Raw genomic sequence first — 20,429 nt, 5'->3', positions numbered from 1 at the left:
ACAAAAAAGAGAAAAAAAAAAACAAAATCTAAATCTTTTCAGTCTCATTATTCCTCTCAAACTAATCTAATCTTAATCAAATACTATCACCTCATAATATGGAGATTACTTTGTTGTTTACATAAATATGGGCCAGGACCTGAAAATGATTTAAATAACTTGTAAAGCTTCCACATAGGCTTTTTTGGAACTATTTCTTTTAAACTTGTAGATCTTGTAAAGATAACTTTAAAAACATATTACAAAACAAACAAGTTAGCAACAGACAAGTTTTAAGGAAAAAGGAGAGTTATCAACATATCCCAAGTACTAATAACAAAATTTAGCTACCGATTCAATCACTTACTTAATCATGGGCTGTTCCTGAAACTTGGAATTTCGTCTGCAACTTAAACCCAGAAAACAATATTCAAGAGAATTAAACGCATCCTGCTTATGACCCACAATTCAAGTGTTGTATCCAAATATAATTCAAGATCATCCATAATAATATAAGAACTTCCTACAGCCCTGGAAAAATACACCATCATGAGACATTTCCATTTCAGACCAGAGGGTGAATAGCAGCAGAGAACACCACAAAGTCAGAAACTCATCCCAACCAAACGAACTACGGGAGTTTAAAGCTTGATTCAAATCAAAATAGCTCACAACTTCACCAAGCAGTCATTCAATGCCAATAGCAATGAGAAAGAAGTAGAGGGCTAAAGAAAATTAAACAACGGCGATGAGAGAAATCTCATTACCCTCGCACTCCCACACCTATAGATGAGAAGAATCTAAAGCTTCAAAATTCTTAATATAAGCAAAAATGTATTGTACGGTAGGTAAGGAAGGTAACTTCTGAACTATGTTCTTGTGAATAAAATTAAACTGAACTATGATGTTCAACAACATGTGACAGACATATCATCATCAATCAAATAGAAGAATGCATGGCTAACAGAGCATTTTAACTGAATTGAATAGACAGCTGACAGTAAACTAGCAATTATAAACATTATACTGTACTCTTTTCTAAAAGGTTTCTTATAAAAGCAAAAATGGAAAAACTATTGTCCAAAAGGTAATAATGAAGCCATAGCTTTATCATATCAATCCTCAAAACCATGAAATTCAATTATTTCAAGACAAGGACAAGGAGGGCAAAAATAATGTTTTCACCAATTCCCTTTCATGAATAAGGGTAGAGAATAACCTTTTTTAGGGAAGAATAAGCTTTGTTACCAAAACCAAAGTGCTGTTATTTATTTATGATGATATTCTCACATACACGTTTACATTAAAATAGCTATTCAAACAAATAAAAAGAAATCAATTCCAAGTATTTAAGACTTAAATTTTTTTTACTACATCAAGAAATAAGAGTTCAAAAGACTGTTCCCCACACAAACGTCGCTCCTCCCTATAGCCCACCACAGCTCCTCAAGGAGAAGAAAGAGGTTGGGATGGGTATGGTGAAGGCATCCCTCCCCTGCCCATCTCACCTTCGGAATAAAAAGGCTTTAACTTAGCACTCAGAAGAGACTTTTTTTTTATGCACCTTCTAGAATGAAAACATCAAGAAGGCAACAGCCTTTTTTTTAATTGTTCACATTCCATCCAAGTGCCTCCTACTCTGTCTTGGTTAAGAACTTCTAGGTACCACCATGTTCTTTTATTAAATCTTTTGGAAAGTTAAAAACTTGTACTAGGAGTCAAATCTATGAAACTTGAAAATACAAATGAGGAATAGGCTTTAAAAACTTTGATGAAACACATTTAACTACCTTTCTGTCTTTGTTAAGACCTTCTATGTACCACCATGTTCTTTTATTACATCTTTTGGAAAGTTAAAGATTTGTACTAGGAGTCAAATCTAAGAAACTTGAAAACAGAAATGAGGAATACGCTTAAAAAAATTTTATGAAACCCATTTTAACTACCTTATAAAAAATTCCACAACAGATAAAACAGAACATGGTATTAAGAAGGTCAACAAGACCGATAAGAGTGAACTCAAACACTCAAACTTGCTTTAAAACATTATGGGGATCCAAATCAATGAAATCTATAAAACAATGCCTTCTTGATGATAAAGAAGCAAACAAAATGATGCTAAAACACAGATAATGCCAGAAATGTATATAATCAAATGAAGCTATTTCAACACAATGGGTTATTTGATGCTAATTGAAGCATGCACTGATTCGCACAACATGAAATTGAGATTAGGAGGTACGAACGCAATGAAATTGAAAAAATAATAGAAAAGAAAAAGCTAAAAAAAACCGCAACATAATAAAACAAGAAAATAAGGATAAAAATGCCTCCTTTAACCGAATCATCACCACATGTGTGAACCAGAAAATTTGCCCCTAAAAGAGCGAAACAACCATGGAATAAAAATAATAAAAACCTCTCAAGTAAGCTACGTATAGCCACCATCCACACCAAAAGAAGAACATAAATTAAAGGACAATATTGAGGTAAAAGGAAAAATTATATACTATTACTCTTTTTCCCCCTCCTTATCAAGGTGCATCAGGACACTCCCTGGCAAAATGCCCCGATTTCCCACAATTGAAGCAGGTGTTTGAGCCACCGCCACCGCCGCCGCCAAATCTTCCAGTGCCGCCACTGTTACGGCTTTCATTCGGGCATTCTCTAGCCAAATGTCCATATTCTCCACAATTAAAGCAACCACCACCACCGCCACCACCACTTCCGCCTCCAGCTCCACCCCGATTGCAATCCCTAGCCAAGTGCCCAAAACCGCCACAATTATAGCAAGCCCCAGCACCGGCACCGCCGCCTCCACCGCTGTTTCCTCGTGGGCAATCCCTCGCTAAGTGTCCAATCTCACCGCAAGTGAAACACCCACCACCGCCGCCTCCGCCGCGGTTACTAGCACGAGTACAGTCTCTGGCCAAATGCCCTTGTTCACCACAGTGATAGCACCCAGCCCCACCAGCTCCGCTGCTCCCGTTCCGCCGATCACCGCCTCTCCAGCCACTGCCACCAAACCCATAACCGCCGCCGCGGCCACCCCTTCCACCACCACCACCACCAAAGTTATCCCTCCTGTTTCCCGAAGATCCATCGAGGGAAACAACCTCGATGGCTTTCGATTTCCCATCATCGCCCGGGGCGATCTGAAACTCGACATGGTCTCCGACGACAAGGCTCCGGTAGCCATCGGATTTAATCGAGGATTGATGCACGAACAGATCCGGGCCTTCTACATCTGGCTTGATGAAGCCAAATCCTTTCGAATCGCTGAACCATTGAACCACACCAGTCAATCTCTCTTCCGCCATCTTCAAGTTGGAAGAAATTTCTCTGCAAAGTGGCGACGAGCGCAAAACAAAAATGAAGGTCGCAATATATAGAAGCCGAAGAGAATGAGATCTAGGGGAATTTCAGCCAACACAAAACCCTAATCCGCTTACGGTTTAATTCCCCCAATTTACTCTTTTTTTTTTAATATATAAATATAAATAATTTTATTGCTCTGATTTGATATTCTTTTTTTTTCCTTTAAAAAAAGAAAAATCTTCTCCTATTTTTAAAACTTTCGAATCCATTTAGTTCCCTACCATATTTAAATATTAATACTCGTGAATAGTAAAGTTAAAGTTATGTAATGTGAAAATATGTTTTACAAATTGAGTTGAAAATATTCCATTATATAATTTCGTAAATCCAAAGTTTGAATTCAATAAATTCAATTTTTAGTACAAAAATAGATTTATTTTACATTCAATAATGTCCATTCCCTGTAAATAAATATACCATTTTTAAAATAATTTGTTTTAGTTATTGAAATTTACATTAAAAAAAATTGATTTAAATATTATTTAGCTTTATTTTATCAATTTAGTATAACATGTGGGGTTGAGGGATCAAACCACAATATCTTAGTTGGAAATACACACGAATTATGGTTAAGTCATGCTGGTTTTGACATTTAAATATTATTTTGATCTTATATTTTTAATTTTTATTCATTTATACTTTAAAAAACATTCATTCATCATCTTCTTCTGCTCTCAACTATTTCTATTTTAGTCCAGGTACTTGAGTAACCTATATTTTAGTTCCTATAATTTTTTTAATTGATAAGTTGGTTTACGTTTGCAAATTTTGACACAAAATCTTTAAAAATCAAATTGTAAGTATGTTTGGAAAAGTTTACTGTAGTTCTTATATTTGAATTGTGATCGAAATAAAAATGAGATTAAAAAATATAGTAAATCGATTAGAACGAATAATTTTTAAAAGTAAAATAACTAAGGTAGTATATACTAAATTTATTTTAGTTATTGTTTTTATTTTTTATCAATCATCTAATCAAATTATATAGGACAATTGTAGGTTATATTTTATTTGCCAAAAAATACATGTTTATGTCAGATTTCTATTATATAATATATATAAAATATCAATGAAAGTGTAATTCAATAGGTCAAGGTAGTTATCTGTGGGTCCAAATTTGATATTATACTAATAATAATAATAAATATAAAATAATAATGACTAGAATACTTTTTACGCACTTGGGAACTAATATAGAATATTTAAATGCCTTTTTCTTAATAAAAAGGTAATTAATATATAGGTGGGAACACGCGACATGTCGTTTGGTAGAAGTAAAACGACATGTCATTATGGTAAAAACATTCCACATGACTGGACTGTGGCCCACTTTATGGGCAACATAATATAGGAATTGAGCCCAACCATAGATCCCTCTTTTTGGAAAAATATAGCTGATTAATATTTAATTTAATTTTTATTTTGATCCTTCAACTTTCATCTCTATTTTATTTTGGCCTCCAAAATTTTAAAAAGATTCATTTTAGTGTATGAGAATTTTAGTCACGATTGAAATCTGTTGTTAATAGACTAACAATTTCTTAATGTGACGTTGATGTTGAGATTAAAAGGCTAATATGACTTGTGTATTATATTATTATAAACATGATGCAAAATAATTGGGTCGGGTTTGAACTAAATAAATTTTGCTATTCAAATATTGGGTCACACCTAAGGCAGGTTAAATCTCTATGTGTTCAAGCTTTAAATTCCAAATTTAAAAATTAAATTAAATTAAATTGTAGGCCAAGTAATAAATGAGGTTGCTTGTACTAAAAAAATAATAAATGAGCTACATGAGCAAATAGGCACAATTTTAGAAAATAGGTGCAAATTTTCTCATTTAACACCTTTCTACACACTTTTTTCCCACTTATTTCATTTTAAAAAAAATTACATATTTCCAATTTATTAATTTTGTTATTTAATAGTTTTATTTTAGCAAATTGTCATTTCTAAATATATTTGTTAGATTAAATATCAATTATTCAACCATTCTAAATATATTCTTGAAAAAACTCTTAAAATATATATTTTTTAAAAAAAATATTTCTTTAGTAGTTTCTCTAATCAGATCTAGTTCAAACCTCCTATCTATATTTGAAATTCTATAATCTAGAAGATATTGAGAGATGGAATGGGAGTGAAAGTATTTCATTTAGTGCATGATTCTCGTAAATGAGAGAGGTTTTTTTTTTTTTTTCATCTTATGGCCATAATTAACAATAGAATTCTAAAATGGGAGAAAATTTGAAAAAAGAAATGACCTATATCTACATAATATAATGCTTGGGGGAAATCAAAATGTACAAGTTATTTTTATAAAATTAATAGACTTCCACATTCCATTGCTCAGATTTCTTCAACTGCCTCTTGTACTCCAGCCAATCAATACCTGCAAAAAAAAAAAAAATACATATCAAATCAAACATTTAAAAATCTATCACCCAATGTTTCAAAATTACCTTTTTATTCTCTTCTTAAAAAAATTGTTATTTACCTAATTGACCTATTTATTATTATTGTCCAATCAAATACTTGCCTTTTATCAATAATATTACCAAAAACAGAAAGAATAATAAATAATGTCTTAGTTAGTCGAACCAAGAGCGAAGAAAAAAATGAGCAATTGTCATTTCTGACCATTTTCTTTCCTCCTAGTTAGTCCGATATTTAAAATATTATATGTCGAAAAATAGTATTGAAATTTCTCTTTAGTTTACTTATAAACTTCTAGAATTTATATACAATTAGAAAGTACTTCCTTGTGGGAATTCAAGCTCTACTCCTTAGTTGAACATCCTTAGGAGGCAACTATCTACTTTGTTGATTTATTGGATAGCAATTTTGATTTTAGTCTAGGTTTGTAATTCTTTTGTTGCATAACTTAGTTTGAAATTTTTACCAAATTTTAAAAATGGAAGATATGTCAACTTGAACATAGTTCAACTGGTTAAGGCAACTATTTCCTACTAAGAGGTCGTGAGTTCAAATCCTCACCCCTACAACACATGTGTGCTGCTAATAAAATGAAGGTAAAAGAGGGGGAAAAATCTAACCATCTCTAGCAGCCAAAGAGACCATAATGTCATCAATTCCCTTCTCCATGCCTTTGAGTCCACACATGTACACATAGGTGTTGTCTTTCTTCAATAATTCCCAAAGCTCCTCTGCATATTCCGCCATTCTAGTTTGGATGTACATTTTCTCGCCCTTCTCGTTTGTTTGCTCTCGACTCACAGCGAAGTCCAACCTGAAGTTATCGGGAGCCTTCCCCTTCATTTTCTCAAACTCCTGTTTCATTTTCACTTTTCAGAGTTCAGAGACCAGACCTTCAAAGTTTTAACGACCCTAAAAATTCATACACTAAACTTTGTAATCTGTTTCTCGGGTTCTCGAGGAGGTAGAATAGGGTTTTTCTTTTTTTACCTCTTTGTAAAGAAGTGAGCTACTTGTTGGGACACCCAAGAAAAGCCATGCCAAACCATTGAACTACACAAAGCATATATAAGAGAGGGTTAAAGATGTGAGTAAAAATTATTGCAAATTAGAACTTAGGGGAAAAAAAAAAACAAAATCAGAAGCATTTACCTTGTAATCTTCATGCTTCTCGAAGAACATTTTCCACAAAAATGATCTGAATGGAGCAATTCCAGTTCCAGTTGCAAGCTACAACAAATAACAAAATTCCATCAATTTAATTATTAAAATAACAATAACATTTTCCACAAAGATGTGTGAAGTTTAATATTAAAATTACAATTTATTCGTTTAAATACTACTTTGTTTCATATACTTCCGACTTTGGTTCATTTGGTCATCGCACTATCAATTTTTGTTCATTTTAATCTTTCTATTCGAAACCATTTTGGTCTCTTTTTCATTTCTATCTCATTTCTTTCGGCTATAATTTTAACATAACACTTCATTCACAAAATTTCTTGAAATGTAGTCATAAAATGGTATTAAAGGCCGATTTCCATTATGTATCAAATTTGTACTGAAATTTTACTGATAAATACCAAACTGGTCACTCTTTAATATAGTACCGAGACCAAAACAAACGTTAGTATATAAATTTTCAAAAGTGACCATTTTAGTCCCTTCATTTTCATTTTTATCTCCTTCCTTTCAAAATATGACATTTTACTCACAGTTTTTTTTTTTGTAAGATATAGCCATAAAATTGTATCAAAGAATTTCCATTGTGTACAAAATTTGTGTTAAAATTTTACAAACACGAACCAAAACAGTCATTTTTTAAAATATAGGGACCAAAAGAATTAAAACAAATAAAAGTTGAAAGTAGATGTAGCAAAATAGATTTTTTTTTTTTTTACAATTATTTAGATACATTTATAGGAAGATATTAATGCAATAATTTTTCAAATTCAAAATTAAATTGAATGAAATTAAAATTAGTACCATGATAATTGTAGCATTGGGATCTTTTGGCAGAAGCATTTCTTTTCCAACAGGTCCTGTTATCTTCACCTCGGCTCCAGGTTTCAGGTCACCTAAAACCATAAAATTAATCAATTCTCAACTAATTTCAATTTCAAATAAATTATAAAAAATATTTTTAATCTTTTAAATCAAGTTTTAAAAGTAAACTTGTTTACAAATAACATCTTTTGGTCTGCTTAAGTATTCATTAATTTAAAAGTTCCCCGACCCTTTTATTTTTTATTTTATGTTTTTGAAAATTAATTAAGCTTAGAATTTTACTTAAAATTTTATTTTTTATTTATGAAATTTGGCTAAGAATTCAGATATGAGAGGTAAAAAACTTATTAATGGAATTTTACACAAGAAAAGTATAATTTTTTAAAATAAAAAATAACCAAAGACTTTGTTTTCAAGAAAAGTTAAACACATAATTTTACAATGGCGAGGAAGCAAACATTAATTATTTTTTAAAATCATAAAACTAGTGATTTTAAAGTATTATTATAAAGTGAGTTAAAAATAAAGAAAAAGGTTAAGAAACTCACATAAAAAGTTAGAGCAAACTCCTTTGACAATTTCCCCTTGTTCATTGGTGTACACCAGCCGCTTCACACATAGAGAAACCTGTATTTGTAAATTCACTAACCAAATTAGAATCACAAAAATCAATCAACTTTGATTCAAAATATCACTTAAACTTTCAAATTTATTATAGAATTAAGCATTATTTCGAGTCCGACTTTCAAAAACTTCATTTTAGTCTATATACTTGCAAATAAACAAAAGTCGAAAATTTATAGGGATCAAAACTAACGTTATGAAATTACAATGACCAAAATGAACTAAAATCGAAATAATATGAGAACCTTTATTCTATTTTGGTCTCAAAGCTTTCATTCATATATCAAAACCTAACCCTCTTGAAAATAGGGGCCAGAACTATTTTAGTAAATTTTGATAAGTTACCTAACAAAAATTCGTCGTAGACTCAAGCACATCTTTTGTTCATTGTCGAGAAATATTGATAGGAACAATTGCAAAATTACGAAAATGTATGGGAGGGAGAAGAAAGCTTACAGTCTTGGAGTCTCCAAAGTCACCAAGGGCACTGCTGGCAATGGAGTATAATCTCAGCTTATGAGGCTTCCCATTCTTGTCCTCTCCATCTGCAATTACCCCAATCGATTGCCCTTCTCTGTACGGCACTTCCCCTATTACCCGACGCGCTCGACTTAATAACAAATCATTTTGATTTTCGGTTCGGTTCATAAACTCGTGAAAATTACTTTATAAGAACTTCTTCACCAACCACTTTTAAAGGACTTTGACCTTTTTCTAACATAATTACTTTTATGTTGGGTTACTTTACAATTTACAAATTTAATCCCTCCGGTTTGGGCATAATTTCACCAAGTTTTAATTTAGTAATTATGATTTTTTTTAATACAACAAAAATTATCATTTTTTTTGTTGCCATATCAATTACGTCACAGCCAATGAGGAGATGTTTCTTGTTTGGCCAACTATATTAGGAAACATCAAAGTCTTAATTTTATGAAAAATGTAGAGATTAACGGTAAATTGTCGATAATTATGAATATTTCAAGAAAATTTATAAAAATAAAAAATTCATAAATAAATATTTTGCCATTTTTAAATAAGTTAAAAATATCAATTATTAATACTATATTTTCATCGATGATATATTCTTTTTATATTTTATCTATTTCTATGCAATGATGTCCAACCCATAAACATATATAAACATGTCAATCTAAATTTAATATCCTAATTATTATAAAGTTTAAGTTGAACGACGAAATAGCTAAAAGTTATGTGAGTTTTATTTTACGGAAAAGACAATTTATGAACGAACTTTTAAAATTAGATGAATCAATTTGAAACTCAACAAAAATTATAAAGATTAAGTTGCAACCAAATTTATAGCAATTTGAAACTCACGGAATCACAAAGATCTAAACCAAAACTTTTAAAATTGCAGTAACCAAATTAAAAATAAACTCAAACTATATGCTAATTGGGACGACCAGAAGAACTATAGTTTATCAACAATTAACGAAAGAGTTATGGATTCAAGTCTCAAGCCACTATATTTTTGTACTAAAAAAACACACTACGAAGCTAAATTGAAATTCAACTAAAACGATAAGGACTAAGTTGAAACTAAGTCCAAAAATCGGGTCTTGCGCAGACAAAATTTTTTAAGATCATAGGGACCAAATTGAAAAATTTTCAATGAAATTGAGAAGGGGAAGGAAAATGGAGTTTACCCTCAGTGGTGAAGACCATATGCCAGGTCTCGCCGGGAGCGTCGTCGCCGGTGATCTTGGTGTTGAGAAGGCAGCGTCCGATGTACGGATTCTTTGGCTTGAACTTATTGACGACGACTCCTTCCTCTTGCTTCTTCGACTCCTTCTCCACCTTCGCCGGAGCCTCCGTCGTCACCTGAGCCCTAATAATCCCTCTGCCCCGCCCATTCTGCTGGAAAACCGCAACCTGAAAAACAGCAAAATCCAATTCAATTCAGTTTCCAAATCACCAGATCAAAATGCAGCGGTATCTGATTTGGGGGTTTGTGGATTTGTTGCCTTCTTGAGGGCGATTCGATCGGGGGCGATTAGGGAAGCTCTGGAGGAGAGGGGCGCGGCGGATTTTGTGGCGGAGGGGAAGGAAACTGCGGCAGTGACTGCGGCGGCCATGGCTGAAGAACAAAAAGAGACAGAGGAAAATGGAAATGGAAATGGAAATTGAAATGGGTTTTGTTTGTGAAATATGGGAGAAGAGATTAGGGATTGGGTGGAGGAGATTGCAGAGGAGATGCAGTGGTTCATGTGAGGATAAGTCTACACCACCACCACCCACTTTGATTCTTTTTTTTACTTTCAATTCACTTTCTTTTTTGTTTTAATGTGGTATATTATACATCTCTTAAATATCCCAAGAGAAATATCCAAAATTTCTACGATGTGAGATTATAAATTATTTTTGTATATTTTGTATTTTAATTTGCCACTTTCAAACTTTCCTCTCAAGCTTTAAAATTCATACTTAACTCGGCAGTAATTAGTACTTGTTTCTCATCAAGAGATAATGAGTTTGGAAAAAGAATTGATATTATAGGCTTTTGAAGTATAGGGATAACGAATCTATACGTATCTCTATAATGATATGTTCTTGTACAGAGATGATTGTTCACATGTGACTTTGTTTTTTGTTTTACTAGATAGCAGTGAAGATAATTGTTGGCACATGGGAGGGGGTATCATATTAGATTTTGTTTAAATATATCGGACTTTAACAAATCACAAATCTATTATTATTAATATTATTATGTGACACTCAAGATCATGCTATGGAAACATGGTTGAGAAAATAATTAAAATAATTGATAGTTCTACCGACAAAGTGCTTTACTAAGAAACATGTGAGTGATGACAAAGTATACTGAAAGGACTCGTGTGGAGCTAGGTCGTAATCCGAATTTTGAATCCTTATTCAAATCCTGGACGTGCGGCATTACATATTATTATCATTCGAGTGAAGATTCAAACTTTTGTCGTCCAAAATATAATATTATAATTATCATAATCAATAACATCTCATTACATAAATAGTAACAATAGATGACCATAGAGCAAGTGCAAGTACACTATAGTTATTCCATATGGTCACAGGCTGGACAACTAAAATGGGCCCGGTCCAACATTTCAAGCAAATATTTTGTCCATGGGCTTGGGCTCGACCAAATGGGGCTTGTCCAACAACTCTTGGGCTTGGGCCTGTTCTTGTTGGGCCAACTTCTTGAGCCTGGCAAGCTCAATGTCCCTGCTCATCTTCCTCTGGTACATCTCAGAGAAGGTGATGGGGGACTCAAGAATTGGGTTCTCCCCTTCTCTGACCTTCAATGGATAAACAATGGCCTCTGGCGCTGGGTTTTGAAATGTGGCTATGGATAATCTGCTGCTCTTTGAATTCACCACTGCTTGGTGATCAGCATTCTTGAACCTCCCATTGCTAAGATACTGAAAATTCACACAAACACTTATGAATTCTCTCTGGAGCGAGTTGATTCGGTTTAATCCAAATTTAGTCTTGAAAAACCCATGCAATTCATTCGAGTTTTATCTCCACGTCTAAATAGGTTAATAAAGTATAACTATATATACTTAACCGTGATGGTAAGTAAGAAGATACTTGATACTTACATGGCCATGGTCTCCCAAATTGACGACGAAGGCTCCAGGGACGGGCTGGACGGTGATCCAGGTGCGGCCGTTGTCCTTGGTGGCCTGGAGGCCCCCGACCTGGTCCTGGAGGAGGAGCGTTATGGTGCCGGGGTCGGTGTGGCGCTTGAGGCCGAGAGTGAGGTCCGGCTGAGGGCATTTGGGGTAGAAATTGACAACAATTTTCTGGTCCATGTCCACGCAGGCATTGGTTAGCGCCTCCTTCTCCAGCCCCATGGCTTCCGATAGCACCTCCAGAAGCTTACAGGCCAGCCCCATCAGCTTCTCGCTGTACTCCTCCGTTTTCGCCACCCACCCCTCCGGCTTGTCCGGCCACCGCGAGTAGTCTCTGTTTCTGATAGGATACGAAAAATACGTCACTATCTCCCGCCAATCTTGTACTGCTTCGCCCTGCAATTTCAACATTGAATATCTAATATATGAATTAATAAATTAAATTGATTAAAATACTATTTTAGTTCCGGGTATTCTGACATTATAGTCTTATACTCGAAGATTCTTTAATACATTGACATTATTTAAAATAAAATGACAAAAAAAAAAGGAGATTTGAATTTAAATGAAATGATCAAAGACAGAAGTACCAGTTAAAAAATATAGGACCAAACTAATAGTTTAACTAATTAAATTTATTTTTTGGAAGAGTGGTGGTTTATTCGTGGCCACGACATAATTCTGCAATTTTGCAGTAGATCTGGAAATTAAATTAGCGAAAATGGCGAAAATCGGAGGAGGTTTTCGATGTTCGATTACCTTGAGGTGACTGGAGACGATGAATCCGCCCTTCTTTCCGCCGGACATGTCGAATCGGAGCTTCTCCTCCGGCGGCAGCGCGAAGAATTCTGTAGCGAGGCGACTCATTTCAGAAATAAGTGCGGCGTCGACGCCGTGGTCGACGACCTGGAAAATCCCCCAATCCTCGCAGGCCTCCACGATTTTCCGGCAAATCTCGGCCCTGCGGCCGCCTTCGGCATCGTCGATTCCGGCGAGCGAGATGATCGGAACTTCATCGCTGAAGAGATCGTGAGGGACTTTGGGACGCTCGTCCTCGTCGCGGACGAAAGTCGGCCGGAGAGTCTTCTCGTCGGCGAGAGCGGTGAGAGTGGAGACGGAATGAGCCATCGGAATGAGAGGGAGAAGCTTTGTGGAGAGGCAAAATTGGCGGGTTTTAGTTACAGAGGAACGGGTCACGGGGCCAGATCTTATGGGGGAGATGACACGTGAGAGGCACGTGACCACCTTGCCTTACACCGCCTACCTACCTAACTACCCTTTTTTTTTCTTTTTCTATTTACAAAAATGCTAAATTACACCAAAAAGAAAAAATCTCTCAATTTTACCATTCGTTTAAAAAAAAAATACATTTTCAAAATTAATGAGGCAGTTGTTAAATATATATATATATATAGAATCTAGAACAATGCAACAATTAATTACTTTTTTTTATTATAGGATGAGGATAGTTTTCGATATGGACCATTATATTAGAAAAAAAGTAATTGTTTGATGGTATAATGTTTTTATTTTTTTCAAAATAAATATTATTTTTACCTTTATGCTTTTATGTTTTGTTATTTATTTTTTAAAATTATTCTCAAAACCTAAGAAAAATTTTGGGAAATTGTTTATTAATTTCAAATTTTGGCCAAAAATTCGTAAGTGTGTATTGGGTCTTTTTTTTTTTTTTAACAATTTTTTTTCCCTTTCTCTGAAACAGCACAATTGGCAATTGATTCCACTTTATAGACGACGTGTCGTGTTCAGCACCACGTGTAAAACCTAACCGTTTGAATGAATAAAAGCACGAATCAATAAAATTGCAGTTGAATTAAAAATAATTAAAAAATAAATACTTTGATCCTATATCTATTTTGTGCTCATCTTTCTCCAATATATATACAGATAGTGTTCATTATGGTTAAATATCTGATAATTATAGGAGAGAAATACAAAAATAAATAATTTTTTGTAAAAAATTAGTCCATCAACTATTTAAGGGTGACGAACACAAGATAGGACATCATTAGTTAAGTATTTTATATTTTTTTCTAAGAAGTGTATATATAAATTTTTGAGATATATACCTCAATTAGTAGAGACTTAATTGAAAAATCGAAAGAAATTTAAAATTTAAAGTATAGATTTACTTATCCAGCATAAAATAAATTTGAATACTGTCGAATATGACAGAAAGTTTGTTATTTTATTAGTGCAATATATGGGGTGGAGGATTGAACTCACAATCTCTTGGTTGAAGTATTAGAACTATACTCTTTCGCTGACTTACTATTTTTTTTAAGGCCACGTTTTTGTTTTTCCATACAATATATATTGATAATGTTGTGTTTATTTTTTTTATAGTTATAAATATTGTTTTAAAATATAAGATAATCAGCCCAACATTTAATAACTTTGAATTTTTAATTATATATATTTGTTCACGAGGAAATTTAGAGGAGTAGAATTTGAAACAAACGTTTCTAAAAAAAATGAAAAATAAAACTCAAAATAAATGAACTTAATTTTGTATAAGAAATGGGAAGACGTTTGAAAAATGATCTTAGAGTATCCAGGGAAAGGACCAACAAAAACATTTTGTGAAATAACTATATGGTTTTTCCAGTAAGGAGAAGAAAAAACTTCTTTAGATCTGCTTGATTCTAAGCATCGTTAGGATTCTCTCGTATCTAGGTTTCAAGAATGTAGAGTAGAATAATGAAAATCGAGTTATAATCTCTATTGTATAGTCATTTGATGCTTTCTATGTAAACTTTATCTGATTGTTCTCGTATCAAGGGGGTTGACGAAGGTGAAAGTCTGAGTTTTCTAATCTTCTGAGTAGGACTTTTATCCTAGTTCTGAATCCTCTTACTATTGCATGACTGTTTCTAAATGATTCTATATAGCAGCCATTTTTATTTATAAAGTTTTGGTAGGTCTGAGGTAGATTTAAAGATTTAAACCTGATGGTTGATCATTGGCACATGTTGACATAACCTGGACTAATTTATGTCATTTGGCTAAATGAAAACAAGTATTAACTTGTAATTGGCTACAAATATAATAATATGTAATTTCGTCATTAATTTAAATCAATGACATGGCTATTGATTATTGGATAGGATTTTATATTCATTCAATAATAATTTTCTTGACAAATTAATGTTTAATATAACTTTTTTAGAGAAATTATCTTAAAAAGAGTCTCACTAATTCACATCTAAATCCATATAATTTTTGAAGAAATCTCACATAAATATAGATGTAAAGGCTTTCGAATCTCACCACTCACATGTTATATTCAAAAAATGAAAAAATCAATCAAATTCTCAAAATTTACCTACCTTATTCAAACTCTTAGTCTTTTTTACTTTCATTTTCTTTATTTTTTTACATTAAAGTTGTGTTTGAGAGTGCTTTTGGTATGACAAAATCACTTTCATTTCGATGGATTATGTTTGTCAAATTAAAAAGTTGATTTTAAGAAAATATAAAATTACTTGAAATTGATTTTTAAGATATCAATTGGATGATGATTTTAGAAAATCAATTATTCTTAAATCTCTTTTTTCAAAATCACTTCTTTCACCGTTATCCAAACACGTCTAAAACCTTTCCAACTCCGACGTCTTTTCTACTTTCATTTTCTTTATTTATTTTTTACAATAAAAGAATTTCAATTCCCTTAAAAGTTCTACTACAACAGTATATTTTATTGACTCACACTAGCTTAGAAAATTAGTTGATGGAACCCACTGCATATTTTGCTAATAAAATATTCTTTAAATTAACAGCATCTAAAAGAAACTTTCCAAACTTAAAATCAACCCAATTGTAGCACTAAAACAAATTTAGCTTTTTGACTCGCGTGCATATCGTCATCGTAGCTTACCAATTCGTTCGTATCAATCTTATTCTAATGTTTTTTTTCATCGAGAAAAATATCGGCATAACACACCATCGGGAAATAATGTCGTTATAACAACTAGGAATCCTTCGATAAAAGTGATTTTTTCAATCAAAGTTATGTTTTCATCTAATGAGTTTTGCAGACGACGAAATTGTTTCCATCTACGTTTTCTTTCTTTTCGAGTACAACAAATATAGAAATAGGGAATTGAATCTCAGACCTTAAGAACAAGAATAAGGTGTGCATTAACGGTTGAACTATATTCATATTGATATTTTAACCTGGGAAAGAAAGGAAATTTTAGGGAGAGAAGGGAGGGAGGATGATAAAAGGGAGAGTGAATGCATGAAAGAGAAGGAAAAACAAAATTATGCAAAATTATTAATAAGAGAGAGGGAGAAGAGGAAAAAGATAACAAAAAAGAGATGGCCAATAAGAAGAGACATTAATGAGAGAAATATCAGAAAGGAAATTTCAGTAAATGAGATTAAGATGAAAGAGCTTGCTTTCATTAGGTGCATAGCTAGCTTCTTTGAATGTCTCGCTAATTGACTATTACATCTAGAGACGAGACTAATCTCGAAATAAATGTATTTTTTTTTTGAGTTATGAAATCACTTAGGTTGAAACGCACATTGATGATGTCGTAAGTCAAACGGGTGGATGAGGCGAGAGTCCTTCACTACACTTGTAGGAAGAGAAGAGATCATCTCTAACCTAATTGGTTGGTCTTATCCCCTTATTAGTAGTAGGAGTGTAGGCTCGGCAATCTTATATAAAATTAACCATGCATGTACATCGGAATACTCAATTTTCAATAATAGTGAAGACAAGATTTGATCCTGACGAGCCAAGTATTTTTCCATCCCGCATTTTGTTTTCCTTTTAACAAGCATAGCTTCTTTGGCTTTCCCGACCATATTTAGAAAACTAATATATATGGGGAAGTGAGATCAAAGAAATCAGTAATTTACAACATTAGTATGATGTTAGTGTTATTAGCAATTTAGTCTTTTATGATCCATTATTAGCTTATAATTATATTTGGGGTCATATTCATTAGTTTTTAATGATCCATTATTAGCTTATAATATTTGGTCATATTCACTCATTTATTTTTCATCATTGATTTCATTTCATTGATTCCATAATTTTGTGAAAGCAATCCGTGAATGTATATATATATACTAGTGCGTAACATGTGTGGTACTTTTAGTTTTATTTTAATATGTAGAAGATATATTTCAAAATTTTCATTCTCTTATCGACCGATAATGAGTGTTAGAAAATAGTAGATTACATCCTCCAACAACATTAATTAGAGTTGTTGGACTCAATGATATTGAAAACCATGAATTTTTTTTCTTTAGATCAATATTTTGAAGGAAAAAAAGAAGAAAATTACAAAATACATTTCTATTTCATATCTAGAAAATGAAAATATTTTTTCTATTTATGGACTGTAAAAAAAAAAAAGAACGAAGAACATAGGGAAAAAGTTCTCTTAAACATTCGCTTGGTCTTTTTCTTCTTCTTCTCCATTGACTCATGCATTTTCTTAAAGAAGAATAAAGTCTACTTCTCAGGTCTTTGATTATATGTCATTTCATATTGCTTTTTGAGCCGCTCCCAATTCAATCTAATATACTTTCTCGTAAACTTCTCCGTATTCGACAATATGAATAAAAGATAAATAAAATAAAATAAAAATATTTACCTAAAAGAGAGGGAAGAAGCAACGTGAGAGTGTGAGGGGAGTTGAGGATTTTAAATAAAAATAATAATTTAGTAAAGATAATTTATGTATTAATTTTAAAACTAAAGACAGAATTGTCTAAAAAAAAATTTCTCCCGTGTCCGTAATTTTATATATATATATATATATATATATATATATATTTCATTTTTTTCTCTCTAAAATCAAGACACATTTTATAATTCATTGAATCATTGAAGACACATAAAAATTTATTTCTTTAATGATTATTCAAACGAAGTTTTATGATAATGTAAAAATTGCAACACATATTCAAATTTAAGATAAAGATTGAAACACTTTTTAAAGTTTAAGATAAGATATAAATTGCAATGTTTATCTAAATTTAAGCTGCAATTTGACCCACATCAAAGTTTAAAATATAAATGGACACTTCGATAAATTTAGAGGTAAAAGTTAATTCTCTCTCTCTTGGAAACTAATTTTAAAAATAATTTGTAATTAAAATTCCTTTTGCTTTTATAAACCATAATAATAATAATTCCACTTATATCATCTTAGAAGCCCAGTAATTTCCTCAAATCACCAAACTGCCCCAAAAAAATACCACCAGAACCGGAAGCCTGCACCGTGGAATAAATAAATATATTATTTTTTATAGAAACCCCAACGGCTAGTTTTTGAAACGTGCTACTCTGGACGCTCCAACGGTCATATTTTCATTTGAAACTCCGTTCCCCGTACCCCTTTATAAACCCCTCTCATTTTCCCCTTTTCCATCGCTCACTTTCTTCCTTCAGCCATTTGAATTTCTCTGCTCCTTTTGCTTTTTCCTCCGGATTCCCAATTCTCCGATCAAATTCCATAGCTTCCGATGGAAACTCCGTCGTCAATCAGGCGCGTCACCCGATCTCAGACTCTCGCCGCTGCAACTTCCGTCAACAACAACAACAACTCCGTCTTAAGTAAGAGCCGTTTCTCTTATTCTTCGTCGTCTTCTTTTTTGTTTTGTTTTCTTTAGAAGTTTCTTAAATGGGTTTCGTTTCTTTTCAAAGACGGCGACAACAATGGCGCGTCGAAATCCCGGCCGAGGAGTCGGAATCCCCAAGATTTGGCAAAGGGGCAAGATCGATTGGCGCTTATCGACATAACCAACGACTCTCCGATTGTCGGGTTGGCGTCGGGGAACTTGACGACGCCAATATCTTCCATTGCGAAACAGAGGAGCGGCCGGCCCAAGATGATGACGCCTGGTTCAGGGGAGGCCTTACTGAGAGGCCAAGTGAAGACCCTTCTGCAGAAGGTGGAAGAAGAAGCTGAAATTTCCAAGCTTTCATTGGAAAGCCGGCCGTTTGTTCATCTTCAATCGCCGGCGGGACTTCTCGCCCCGACTCCGGCAAACACGCCGCAGATCTTGAATATGTCGATTGATGGAAATCTAAGCAGTTCGGCAATAGATATTCCCATTGTTGAAGAAGAGCTGATTTCTCAGGTTTGAGTTCAAATGACACAATCTTTCTTTTATTTACGTCGAGAGGAAATGCCATTACAAGAATTTGAATTTATATCGGTTTCGACTCTGTTTTGCTACGATAAATACCTCTGAAATCCAAAGTTTCAGCCGAGAGAAATTTAATCTTTTATTCATATGCTTGTTCGTTCGTAGGTGCTAGGCGATAAGAAACAAGAAGAAAGCCAGATTACTAGGTCTCTACTACTAGATTTCTCTGAAAAATCAGAGACAAATGATGATGCTGCCTTATCAGATTGCTCCTCTGTTCTCACCCGTCAAGAGAAGTCATCGCCGTCTCGAGACGACGACAACTCTTCTCTCTGGTCTATCCAAGTGAATGCAAGCCACAATGGCGAAGATGAAGAAGAAGATATGATCGAAGATGACGAAGAAGATGGAGAAGAGAATGAAGAGGAAAATGACAATGATGATGACGACGATGGCGATGATGGTTTAGATGAATTGTGCCGAGGATTGAGTAGAATAAGCGTGAATGAGAATGGGAAAGCAGCGGAATTTGCTGGGAAACATACGAGGTTCGTGTACGATACCGACGATGAACTGATTGAGGAAGTCAGCGACGAGAGCAGCGGCGGGGTTTCGCCGAGCATCGTGCGGTTGAAGGGGTTCCCGACGCCGAAAGGGAAGCACTTGAGGTTTCCATCAGAGGAGGAAGAAGAAGAAAGCTGAAGATTCTGAGTTTCTTCAATCAAAATTTGTAATGTTGTCTTTCTTGACAACAGCATTTGGTCATTGGTGGTGGTTGTGAGGTTCCTGTTTTGTTGGTTGATTGACATTTTTTCCTTGTTCAATTAGAAATTCTGTTTTTTCTTTTAATTTTTTATATTCGTAAGTGAAATTAAAAAAAAATAAAGGACGATCGTCATCAACATCATTAAGAAATTTTATAAACAAATTCATTGCACCAAATTGAATTCTAACTATTAGCTTTTGCTGTAAGATATGATCTGCAGTTTTTATTTTCTTAAAACATGACACAAAAATCAGAAGTTTGCAAATTATATTATTTTTTTTACAATCTTAAACCAAAAACTATGTTATTTTTGCAATTCCCTCTCAAATAAATTTGATCGGGAAATTTGATCGAATTTGTTCATTATCATTAAAAACTGACTAGCTCATTATTATTACTTTTTTTCTATATGTTTTTTTGCCATAAATATCTGTTTTTGTCTTCTCTTAATTGTCCAATGTTTA

The 20,429-nt window shown here is 33.3% G+C and overlaps 4 protein-coding genes across 4 annotated transcripts; 1 reads left to right on the top strand and 3 right to left on the bottom strand.

Annotated features, from left to right (window-relative positions):
* Positions 1-2,294: 2,294 nt before the first annotated feature.
* On the bottom strand, positions 2,295-3,433 carry LOC111014753 (cold shock domain-containing protein 4). The gene has a single exon (XM_022289563.2). It carries the CDS (start codon positions 3,297-3,299, stop codon positions 2,514-2,516), a length of 786 nt encoding a protein of 261 aa, XP_022145255.1. The 5' UTR covers positions 3,300-3,433; the 3' UTR covers positions 2,295-2,513.
* A 2,049-nt stretch (positions 3,434-5,482) lies between these two features.
* FNR1 (ferredoxin-NADP[+]-oxidoreductase 1) lies at positions 5,483-10,667 on the bottom strand. Its single transcript, XM_022289789.2, has 9 exons — positions 10,416-10,667; positions 10,098-10,323; positions 8,884-9,017; positions 8,352-8,430; positions 7,783-7,874; positions 6,949-7,026; positions 6,787-6,849; positions 6,417-6,651; positions 5,483-5,752 (listed from the first exon to the last, which is right to left on the bottom strand). Exons 1-9 carry the CDS (start codon positions 10,656-10,658, stop codon positions 5,685-5,687), a joined length of 1,218 nt encoding a protein of 405 aa, XP_022145481.2. The 5' UTR covers positions 10,659-10,667; the 3' UTR covers positions 5,483-5,684.
* Positions 10,668-11,378: 711 nt separating this feature from the next.
* F3H (flavanone 3-hydroxylase) lies at positions 11,379-13,262 on the bottom strand. Its single transcript, XM_022289603.2, has 3 exons — positions 12,825-13,262; positions 12,033-12,461; positions 11,379-11,849 (listed from the first exon to the last, which is right to left on the bottom strand). Exons 1-3 carry the CDS (start codon positions 13,191-13,193, stop codon positions 11,535-11,537), a joined length of 1,113 nt encoding a protein of 370 aa, XP_022145295.2. The 5' UTR covers positions 13,194-13,262; the 3' UTR covers positions 11,379-11,534.
* Positions 13,263-18,481: 5,219 nt separating this feature from the next.
* On the top strand, positions 18,482-20,048 carry LOC111014754 (uncharacterized). The gene is made up of 3 exons (XM_022289564.2): positions 18,482-18,663; positions 18,754-19,190; positions 19,365-20,048. The coding sequence occupies exons 1-3, from the start codon at positions 18,573-18,575 to the stop codon at positions 19,899-19,901; spliced, it is 1,065 nt and encodes a 354-aa protein (XP_022145256.1). The 5' UTR covers positions 18,482-18,572; the 3' UTR covers positions 19,902-20,048.
* Positions 20,049-20,429: the final 381 nt, after the last annotated feature.

This window comes from Momordica charantia (assembly GCF_013281855.1).
Source record: "Momordica charantia cultivar OHB3-1 chromosome 10 unlocalized genomic scaffold, Mcharantia_2.0 BLBB01000010.1, whole genome shotgun sequence".
NCBI classification, from domain to species: Eukaryota; Viridiplantae; Streptophyta; class Magnoliopsida; order Cucurbitales; family Cucurbitaceae; genus Momordica; species Momordica charantia.
This window is presented reverse-complemented; position numbering and strand designations above follow the sequence as displayed.